The sequence below is a fragment of the Pteropus alecto genome, unplaced genomic scaffold (assembly GCF_000325575.1).
Source record: "Pteropus alecto unplaced genomic scaffold, ASM32557v1 scaffold34, whole genome shotgun sequence".
In the NCBI taxonomy this organism is placed as follows: domain Eukaryota; kingdom Metazoa; phylum Chordata; class Mammalia; order Chiroptera; family Pteropodidae; genus Pteropus; species Pteropus alecto.
Genome location: NW_006435763.1, coordinates 2,678,523 through 2,690,162, shown reverse-complemented (window position 1 = coordinate 2,690,162; position 11,640 = coordinate 2,678,523). Strand labels below are relative to the sequence as shown.

The window sequence follows — 11,640 nt, the reverse complement described above, 5'->3', positions numbered from 1 at the left end:
TTTAACAACTTCCATCTTGGAAGAAGACTTCTCCTTTCTGCAAACACCTGTACCACAAGAAGAGGTCACTAATACAGTGGTTAAAAACACTGACCTTGGGTCTATGGCCATGTTACCCTGAACAGGCCCGATCCCATCTGATCTTGGAAGCTAAGCAGAATCAGACCTGGTTAGTACTTGGATGGGAGACCACCTAGGAAGACCAGGTGCTGTAGGCATAAAAAAATAAAAAATAAGAGATTGTAAGCTGACAAGGTCCTTGCAATCTGTGAGGTCAACCAAGGGTTGCCTTACCTAAAAAAAAAAAAATGAAAACACCGACGTTGAGGTCTTACCTGCTCAGTTTAAATCCCAGCCCCATCATTTCGCTTGTATGAACTTTGGACAAGCCACTTAACCTCTCTGAGCCTCAGTTTCCCATCCTTACGATGATGAAAATAATATTACTAACCTAATAAGGTTTTGAAGATTCAATGTGTTGGGGGTTTAGAATACTGTTTATCTAAGTTGTTAATATTACACAGTCTTATATGCTTTTTACTCTTATACACATATATCTATATTTACCCTTTTGCCTGCCCTAATTAGGAAATTCCTTCCAATTTTTAAAAAATATTTGGGAATATCCCTACCAGTATTCCCAAAAGTCAAATACAGGATTTCCAGGTGCCTTGGTAACTACGGGTGGAAAAACGAATGGAAATCCATCTGGCCCTAGATATGAGCTGTATAATACCTTGAGAAACTAGACCAGAGATCTGCTTTTCATCAGGTTCCTTGTTAATCCCCTTGGGAACGGTCCTGGGGGAGGAGGGGTGAGTGAGACTGGAATCGAGACCTGGTCTTTCTGATGGATTCTGTCTGTGTCCTGAAACATGAAGTCAGCATTTCTCCTCAGTTTGGGGTAAGATCTCACTTGCTCATATTGTGCCATAATATAAACAGTGTAAGAGCAACCCAGTTTCAAAGAGAGGTCGCATGTTTGTAGGGACACTGAAGGTACTTTGTCTCATAAGTATACGTGACAGCACAGACAGGACAGCAACTGGTTCCACTCCAACACTGACCAGGTGAATAATTTTGCGTGCATGTTTTTATAGGCAGTGGGAGACACTTTTTATACAATAAAGGCTTTGTAATTGCTGCTGATTTATCTAGTATTGTTTCTAGTCTTTACCATGTCATTAAACAACACTGCGCAATCAAGACTCTACTACCATGTTTGCTGTTCTAAATATAACACAGCATTCTGGATGGCATCCTGGAACAGCAAAAAGACATGACTGAAGAAACTAGTAAAATTCAAACACTATCTCCAATTTAGCTAAAAATAATGTACTGATGTTGTTTTCTTAGTTTTGACAAGTGTATAAGATGTTAACATTAGGGAGAAGTGAGTGAAGAGTATACAGAACTCTGTGAACTCTTTTTGTAAACTTTTCTGTAAATATAAAACTATTCCAACTTAAAATTTTATTTCAAAAAAAATAAAAAGTGTGCTGTTAACACACAGGACTTGAGAAGCATTGATCTGGGTTGCATCCTCATATCTGCAACAGTCTCACGCTCACATCTCCCCCATCCTGGGGACTGAAGGAAGCTCATATTTACCCTGCACTCCCAAAAGGGGTGGGTTTTGTCACTGGCAGGCAGGGGTGGGGGAGATAGAGTAGGTTCATAGCACTTGAGGACAAAACGTGCCTTCAAAAGCAAACTGTAATTATACAGAAGCCGAGGAGCATTTGCAGAAAATCACTATCTCATCTGAATCTACATCCTGCTAATCAAAGAGAGCAAGGCCCTTTTGATTATCAGACTAAATATTTTTAGGCAATATCACTGAATGCCTGGAAAGAACATGAACAGCATCAGCTGAAGAAAAACCCATCTTCAAATAGAGGCAAGCCCTGCCTATCACAGGAAAAATCAACCATAGGAAATTTATAAAGAAACGTTGGCCAGAATGTCCCCATATTGAAACTTTCTCCTCTTTATGTGACTTTACCCCAACTCCTCCATTCCCCTCCTTCTAAATATCCAGATTTCAACCCTCACTTCTGATTCTCTTAGCATCTGGCCCAAGCATAAGGGAAAGATCAGAAAGCGATCTAGCATTAATATTAAGATGAGGAGAGACAATTAGTTGGAGATGATTACATATTCCCTTAAAGGAAAATCGAGTGGGTCATTTAATAAAGAGGAAACTGACATTTAAGTTGGGACTATGTAGCTCGCAGTCAAATCCGGTAACTTGGATGTTTAGTGAAGAACACCCTAGAAATGGCATGATGTGCCCCTCCTTGCATATCACAAGCAGATGCATCTTTCTTTCCATTTTTCATAATAGTAAATCCTTTTGTCTCCTATAATGTTCAGAAAAGACTTTTACATTCAATAGCTGCATTCTACTTGTGGCACCAAGAGCTGGTCTAACTTTCCAGTTATCAGATTGGATTCTTTCTCTCCTTGTTCTCTATCAGTCTAAGTGAACTCTGGTCACTATTGGCTTGTTGAATCTCTAGTAACTGATAAATTTCAGTCATCTAGTCCTGTCTTCTCAATGAGCTCTGAAAATCATTCATTCTTCTGAACATGCCAATTTTCCCCTGTGTCTGTAATACAGAAATAGCTCCTGTAAATCAATAAAAAGATAAAGTCGTTACAGGGAAACCTATCATTACTACCAACTACTGAATTAGTTATATAAATTAAACTTATTAATACAAATCTGTGAAAAAGCTATATGCTTCTTATTTCCCAGATATTCCCCCAAAATAGGAAAGAAGGAGTAGATTGACCTAGCAGGATTATATGAAATTAACATCTGTGGTAATTCTTGAGAGAAGGCAATGTTTATGACATTATACCTGGCATTCTCTCATATGGTTCACCAGAAATGGCTCTGGTTTAATTCCACCCAGTAGAATATTACAAGACACATTTTTTCTTGGTATAAAAGATCACTGATTACTGAGACACAAATATAGACTCAAGGCAAGAGTCACATATAAACCAAGTTAGCTGTCACGAGAGACTTCTGAATTACTCAGTGCCTGGACACCCATCTCCAAGCAGTCATTTATTTTCAGTACAACTTTAAACAAAAGTCCCTTATTAAAGCAACATTCATTAATGTACTCTGCCCTTTGCCTGACAGAATGATAAAACTGGGTGACTTCAATGAGTTTGTTATTCCATCTGAGTGCTAATTCAAAAATCGTCCTCGAGATTGAAACCTCAAAAGAGAAACTTGTTAATAGTCACATTTTCTAGCCAGAGACTCCATCATTTCACCTTTGCCCACTTCATGATCACATTCACTCACGTAGGATGTTCAGGACCACAATACATCTAAATTCAATTTATTTCCCAGTGCCACCTAAAAGAGAACATGCTCATTCCCTTCAAAGCCAGAGCTGGACACTGCAATTGCCATCGCAGAGTTGGTACGATATATCATATCTTGCAGGGCCGTGAGATCTGGTCATAAAACTTACAATTACTGGTTTATTTTGCTCTAAAGTGTGGCTATTTCTCACACCATTTTATGACCTGGTTCATAAATAAATAACGTGACAACATTTAAACTAATGAAACCTAGACATTCCATTTGGTACCCATTTTCACACCGTGGTGATATTGACTTTGGGAACATGCTGCAATATTTCTAAGGTCATGAAAAATGATCACCATGAAGAATCAAAGAATTCATGTCAATTATGTCAAATTCCACAGACTTATTCCTCTACTCATCGAGCAGAAAAATTTGCAACCGAAGAGTTCAAAATTATCATTCAGCAAATAAAACACCAATGCAGCTCCTAGTGGAGCTTCAGCAAAGGCAATCCAGACTATAAAATGTTCAATACGAGAACTGTTGATGTTTTCAAGAACCTCCAGCCACAACTAAATACATCCTTTAAATTGTCTGGCTTTTGTTATTTTAAACCAAATCCTCCGCATTACTCTAATGTGGGGGTTACTTGAAAACATAATTGCTAGGAATAACCAGGATAGTATACTATTGTCGAAAACTAAACAATCTTGTTTTTCCTCACTCCCATTAGCCAGTGCTTCAGATCTATAATGTATGTTGTATATATAGATCTTTGAAAGAAAATCAACCCAAGTATGCTCTACCAGCTAAATACCTATTGAAACAATAACAAATGCAGCTTTTTTTTTTCTTGTAAGAACAAGAGAACAGAATTTGCTACTGTTGAATCACCTAGACACAGCCCAAAACAACATAACCACAGCTCATCCCATACACAAAGGCACTCCCATGCGCACGCGCACGCACACACACGTGCACATCAAAGTAGTTTGTGGATTATTTTCATGAAACTCTAGTTTTATGAAAAATAGACCTAATTCTTCTGAACTCGTATCTGCTCATTGAAAACAGTATGAAACCTAAAAGTCACAGGTTTACCTCAGGAGGCAGACAAATAAGCAGATGGACCATTGGTTAACCAATTGATTACCCAATCAAGACGAACCCACAAAATGGCTTATTGGCTAACAGATTAACTATCTAAAATGAACCAATCAAGTAAGCTAAGTACCTAACCATGATGTACCAACCAAGTGGTCTATTAGTTAACCAGAAGAACTAACCCCGAGAAACCAACCAAATGGATCACTCTTTCACAGAGAAACAAACCAAGTGAACTCCAATGATGCCAAACGCCTCTTCACTCAGAGGAGATGAAATGAAACTTCTAACCAGTCAACGAAGAGTAACTCTCAATGAACCCAAACACACACCATGACATCTGGAGCTATGACCACTGCCTGAGTCGCCCTGTGGGGCTGGAAATGGATCATGTGGCTCTACTTACGGAGATTATTTATGGGGGTTCTGGTGTCCATGTTCTCGTAATGCTGCACGTGCACCACAATGTTAAGGTCTCTCTCCATGTGGTCAGGGTTGCAGTGGCCCTGTGGCCTCATGACATCTGCAAGGGCCCTGAAAGAACAAAGAATTGAAATCCATTCATTCAAAAACGCGATGACTGGCTGGCCCCTCTGTACACTGAGCGCTCTGCTTGTGAACAAAAGACAAGGCCCCTTACTCCGTGAAGCCACCATACTAGTTAGAGGCGGGATGGGGGGGAAAGACACAAGTAAGTAAATAAAATCACTGCAGTTAGAGGTTACATAGGACTTCCTGCAGAACAGTCAGACTTCCTGCAGAACAGTCACATGCTTCCCACAATAGCTGTGTAACAGCGGTATTACCCACGTCGAGTTGTTGAAAAAACTGAATGATGAATACACAGAATGTGCACACCATAGATTTAGTTCCCCCGATATCTAACGCTAGATATCAACACTTCATGTATAGCAATGGCCCACTATTAATAACAAATACTATTTATTATGTACCATAGCTAGGCCCTATGCTAATCACGTTATCTGTCTTAATTCAACTAGGCAGCATATAAAAACCTTGTAAGGATTATTACTTCTTTGCAGATAAGTAAACAAAGCCTCAGAGAGGTGAATTAACCTGCTCAAGGTCACACAGCCAGTAAACTATAGCACAGGGATTTGAACAAGAGTCTGTGTTCATAGCCCTGCACATGGAACGCATCGGGTTTCCTGTAGCTATGGAGCATTTGGTGTGACCCATCCACACCCCAGGTTGGTGGCCCTCTTAATCAGTAGCTGGGGATGGAAGAAAAGCATAGAATTGGGGTCCCAGCAGTGTTTCGGGTACTTTCCATTTATCATCATGTTCAATTCCCTTGACTCTCACGAAGGGTCAATATTCTTATCACTGTTATTTTACAAATAAGGAGACAAGCCAAAAAGTTTTAAAGTGACTGTATTAGTTTCCTAGGGCTGTTGTAACAAAGTACCATAAACAGGGAGGCTTAAAACAATAGAAATTTATTGTCTCACAGTTCTGGAGGCCAGAAGTGCAAAATCAAGACGTTAGCAAGGCCACGCTCCCTCTGAAACCTGTCGGGGAATCCTCCCTCGCCTCTCCCTGGCTTCCGGTGGTTGCTGGCGACCTTCGGCATTCACCGCTTCGCAGCTGCATCGCTCTAATCTCTGTGCCTCCATCTGCGCAGAGTCTTCACCCGGTGTCATCGTCTTCACGCGGAAATCTTCTTACAAGGACTCCAGTCGTATCGAATTAGGGGCCCACCCTACTCCAGTATGACCTCATCTTAACTAAACGACCTCTGCAACTATCCTATTTCCAAATAAGATCACATTCGGAGGACCAGGGGGGTTAGAACTTCAACATGTCTTTGGGGGGACTTGATTTAACCCATAACAGTTAAATGTAGGCCTAGGAAAGAAGCTCAGTGTTAGCACATAGAACGGAGCAGAGATAACTGTAAAATATTTCTGCACCAAAGGTGGGACCTCACCAACATATTTTTTCTCTTTATCTACCCTCCATCTTGTATTTATTTAGATATATGAATGTCCTCGAAAGATATATAATATTGTCGGTATTATTTTATATGCATGCGTCTTCTATTCACTTGCAACTGCTGCAGTGTTTCGACATACGCGACCCCCATAGTTCATTTACCTGCAGAGATGACAGTCTCGACACACAGGAACTAGCATGGCGGCAGAACTGACTGATGAAGATGAATGCCAGCTGTAAACACCCAGTTGTTTCATTGCGAACCAGCAGAATATCAGCCCTACTTATTTGTTTCCCTAATTCTGGACACCTAGTTGGTCACCAACTGCCTGCTTCTGTAAACAACACTGCGATACACATCCTCATACGTGCCCTTTTTGGACCAGGTCGAGCTTCTCCAGGCTGCACACCCACAGCTGCTGCTGTGTTTGGGGATCTATCCGGATGCTATTAACTAACCAGAACCGTCTGAGTCCAAATCAAGGAGGAAGGAAGATGACCTGTTTGACTGAGGGTCACGCATACCATCTATGCATTCACCAGGCCCAGCCTATCCGTTGAAATTCATACCACTAAGGCAGCAATTCTCAAACAGTGGTCTGCCAACCAGCAGCACGAGCATCACCTGGGAACTTGCTAAGATGCAAACTTTCAGATCCACCCAGACCTACTGACTCAGAAACTCCAGGGGTCAGGCTCAACTCTCTGTATTTTCCCAGGCCCTCTGTATGAGACTGTTATACATTCAAGTTTGAGACTGAATGAGGTTAAGGGAGGCCCCAAGCCTGGGAGAATGGCTGCTCATGGGGCAATGGGATAATGAGCCAAGAACTACAGCTGGTGAGAAGTGCCAGATGTGGGACATGGGTCAATAGAGCAAGAGCCCACGTGAGTTAGAGGAAAAGACTGAGTCTGCTAAGAGACGAGAATAATAACAACAGCTCCCACTCATTCACTCACTCAACAAATATGTATTGCCTCCTCTGTGCCAGGCACTATTCAAGGGACTGGGAAGACAGCAGTGTACAAGATGGGCAAGATCACTGACTTCTTGGGGGGCTTATATTCTCAGGCAAGGGATCAAAAATATACATGTTAAATAAATAGACAAGGGCTACAAAAATTAAATAAATAAAAGTATATCGTGGCCAAGAGAGACTGGCACATAGCACTATGAGCAGCAACAACCCGAACCAACTGATGGATGGATAAGCAAAATGGGTGGACTAGAATGGAATGTTATTCAGCCATAATAAGGAATGAAGCACTGATACCTGTGACAACGTAAATAGAAACTGGACACAGCTCAGTGAGAGAAGCCAGACACAAAAAGCCACACATTGCATAATTCCGTTTACATGAAACGTTCAGAACAGGTAAATCCACAGATGCAGAAAGTAGATTGATTAGCGGTTGCCAGGGGTTGGGGGAAGGAGAAGTGGGGAGTGAATGTATATGAAGTTTCTCTTTGGGATAGTAAGAATGTTCTGGAATTAGATAGTGGTGGTGGTGATATACTAAAAAACACTGAATTGTATGAATTAAAATGGTTACGATGGTGGATTTTTAATGGGAAATGGGAAGTGAATGCTAATAAGTGGGAGGCTTTTTTTTTAGGGTGATGAAAATGTTTTAGAATTAGACAGTGGTGATAGTTGCCCAACTTTGTGAATAGACTAGAAACCACTGAATTGAACACTTTTTAAAAATTTCTAAATAAACTGAGAGAAAGAGGGAGGGAGAGAGGAAGAGACAGACAGAGAGACAGAGAGACAGAGAGACAGAGAGACAGAGAGACAGAGACAGAGAGACAGAGAGAGAGAGAGATCAGGAGAGAGAGAGAGAGAGAGAGAGAGAGACAGCGAGACAGAGAGAGAGATCAAGAAAAGCCTTCCTGTGGAGGTGACGTTTGAGTTGAGCCTTGAATGGTGAGAAGGAGTTGCTCACAAAAAGATGATGGAAAGAACATTGCACAAGTGCAAAGTCCCTGAGGCAGGAAAGAATTCAGCTATCTGAGAAACGAACGAGGCCAACAATGCAGAAAGGTGACAAACAAGAAGCGCGTTACAAGGTGAGGATTACTATACACATTTTACGGAGTGAAAAAATGGCCTAAGTTAACCCAGCTAATAATCAGAGGGACTGAAATACAAAAGCAGAGTATCTTGAAATCAGAGTCCAGGCCTCTTCCCACCCTTGCGCAGTAAGCAGGGTCTGAAACTCAATGGGGCCGCAGGGCAGGAATGTTTGAGAATTAGATATGCCTCCCAAACCTGATTTGCCTTTTTCACTTCTAAACAGTTCTTCATCATGAGCTTCCAAACTCTGAACCCTTCTGGAATTGAATGGAAATTCTGTGTGTGCATTCTTCTTGAACAAGAAGCCATTGCTTTCACCAGATTCTCCAAAGAGTCCTCCCAAAAATTCCAAAATATTCAGGCTTTCAAGAGGATCGCAAAGTAAGTAATCAGGACAGCTACCATGAACTTGGTCAGCACTGCCATCTGCAGATCCCCTGGGCTTCTCCTGAGTGCCGAAATTCATGAAAATCCAGCCCAAAAGCCAAAGACACTTTTCCCCAAGGCAGCCCTTCCCAGAGCATGCAGTGGAGATGAGGATTCTTAGAGGATTCAAGGAGTCTTCAAGATGGGGTATGTATTTACAAGACCTTCTGTGAGTAGTCTTTAGTTATTAAAAATGAGAAATCGATTTAATATGTATATTGATGCCAGTGCCCTCACCTGGAACACCCACACCAGATGGCGAGAATCAGGAATCTTGGCCAATGAAGGTGACTGGCAGAAGCACCGTCATTGGGGTACATTGCCTGGAATGCAGTTTAGTTATGTGTACCCCTGAAGGGGATATGTAGATAAAGTTTCTAGTTTTAACTAAGCTAGCCATCACTAAGGAGATGTGTAGCTTAAAAATATCTCCCATGACAAAACCGCAGCCTGAAAAAAATACTGATAATACAAGCACAGGAAACAATAACAGTTGACTCTCTCCTTCTTGTCAACAGCTTCTCATAAGGTTAAAGCAATGATGGTCTACTCAGATCAAAACAAAGCCCAAAATAATCAAAACTCTCATGAGGGATATTCAAAATATGGATTTATTTATTAATAATGAACTTCACCTTCAATGTATATCATGCTTTGAGATTTTAGCTAATGATTACATAAAGTTATCATGATTGGCGACAAATTTAAAAATATTTCACCTTTAGCTCAATTTAAAATTTCTTTTCTTAGGTACACTTTATAATATACCTAATAATTGTTCACTGGTGTGTGTGTGTGTGTGTACACTTATTAGTAAAAAAAACATGCATACATTAGGGCGCATCTAAGACACATGTTACAAATAGAGATGTATCAAAAAATTTAATGAATTAGACAATGGAAAAAACCAACCATGTGCAACAGCCAAACAAATGCTCAAGGATTTGGTGTTTATTTGTGGCACATAGTTTACACGCTTCTCAAAATTTAATGTGCATTCATATTACCCAGGGGTCTTGTTAAAATGCAGATACTATTTTGATAAGCCTGAGGTAGGGCCTGAGCTTCTGCTCAAACTCCCAGGTAAAGATGCTGCTGGTCTATAGGCCACACACTCTGAGTGGCAAGATCGTAAAGGTACCTGGATGGTAAATTTGATGTGTCAACTGAGCCACGGGGTGCCCACTGGTCAAACATTATTCTGGATGTGTCTGAGAGTGTGCTTTTGAATGCAGTTAACATTTAAATTGATAGACTGAGTCAAGCAGATAGCCTTCCACAATCTAGGTGGGCCACATCCAATCAGTTGAAGGTCTGGATAGAACAAAAGGCATTTGATCCCCCCGACCCATCCACCCGAATAGCCTTCAACCTGAGATGTCAGCTCTTCCTGGTTCTATGTAGCCTGCTGGCCTTTGGACTCAAACTAGGATATCAGCTCTGCAGATTTTGGACTGGTCAATGGCAATTCCATATGAGAAATCTGAACCTGCATTGGCCTGGTAAACTCTGCCAACTCCGCCCACTCCACCCCGGTGACTCCCCAGGACCCTGCCCCACCCAACCTGCATATCATTAGAGGCATTTTCTCAGCAGTTGCAGACAGGTAGGCAGCCAGGTTTGACCCACGCTGAAGACTTACTTGGACAACTCTCAGCGTCCACAGAACTCAGGCGAGTGGCAGCTGACCTCAGTGTGCTCTGAGCCTTTTGAGCAGCCCCAGCCTCAGCACTGTTATCATATCTGAATCTACACTAACCTCATGAACACCACTTGCCCACCCTCCACCCCCACTCCTATTTGGATTAAATGCAAGTTTGGAGAAGTTAAGAGTCTTGGCCAATGTCACACAGCTAAATATATATAGCAGAGCAAAGGCTAGTGACTGAGGCCCAGACCACAACATTATCCTCTGCAGTAGACAAGGAGTAGAAAATTCCAATAAGGATGATGATAAAAGGGTAAGTCACAGCTCTGTGACCATGTGACAACCCTGAGCTTTCCAAGCCTGGTCTCAGTGAATCCTCACAAACCTATGACAGGGATCATCATTATCTCCTTTTACAGACAAGAACCTAAAACTCAGAGAGGTGAAGTAACTTTGCCAAGGTCACACAGCTATTATGTGGCTGAGCTGGGATTGAATCTGGGGCCATCTGACGTGAGCCCATGCTGTTAAGATCAACCTGCCTGCCTCTCTAGGGACTGCAGGGCACATCGCTAAGTGAACTGGGTGGGGGTGGCTGCCGAGGTGAAGCCGAGAGCTCCCTAAATGGGACAGTCACCGCTTAGCGGCAACCAATAGCTGCCATGTGAAAATGCACGTCCAGTCTTGCCAGATCTATTAGAACTCAGAAATCTGGATTTCTGTGTGAAACCTCCCAGGTTTTAAATGTTGGCAATTGGTTCTAAGTTGGGTTTAAAACACCCTATATAGTAGAGACTAAAGAGAATTCACAGCCAAATGCGATGAGCCTTGACTGAATCTTGATTTGAAACACCAAGCTCTAAAAGGCATTTTTGGTATGACTGGGAAAATTTTAACATGATTGGATATTTGATGATGTTATGAAATTTTTGTTGTTTTTCTTGGGTGCGATACTAGAATTATGTTATATGGGAAAAATGTCTCTGTTTAGGAGATCCATGCTCAAGTTTTTAGGGACAAAGCGTCATGTCTGCAACTTATTTTCAAATGCTTCAGCCAAAAAACAAAGAAAAAAGAGAGGGAAGAAGGGAAAG

General features: G+C 41.5%; 1 protein-coding gene and 1 pseudogene across 1 annotated transcript in view; one reads left to right on the top strand and one right to left on the bottom strand.

Annotated features, from left to right (window-relative positions):
• The window catches only part of SHISA9 (shisa family member 9), a 262,273-nt gene that overhangs the window by 244,686 nt on the left and 5,947 nt on the right, over positions 1-11,640 (bottom strand). The window contains exon 3 of the mRNA XM_015588575.2: positions 4,845-4,972. Within this exon, the coding sequence (XP_015444061.1) occupies positions 4,845-4,972 (128 nt within the window). The remainder of the gene's footprint in view (positions 1-4,844; positions 4,973-11,640) is intronic.
• LOC112479160 lies at positions 100-218 on the top strand (annotated as a pseudogene).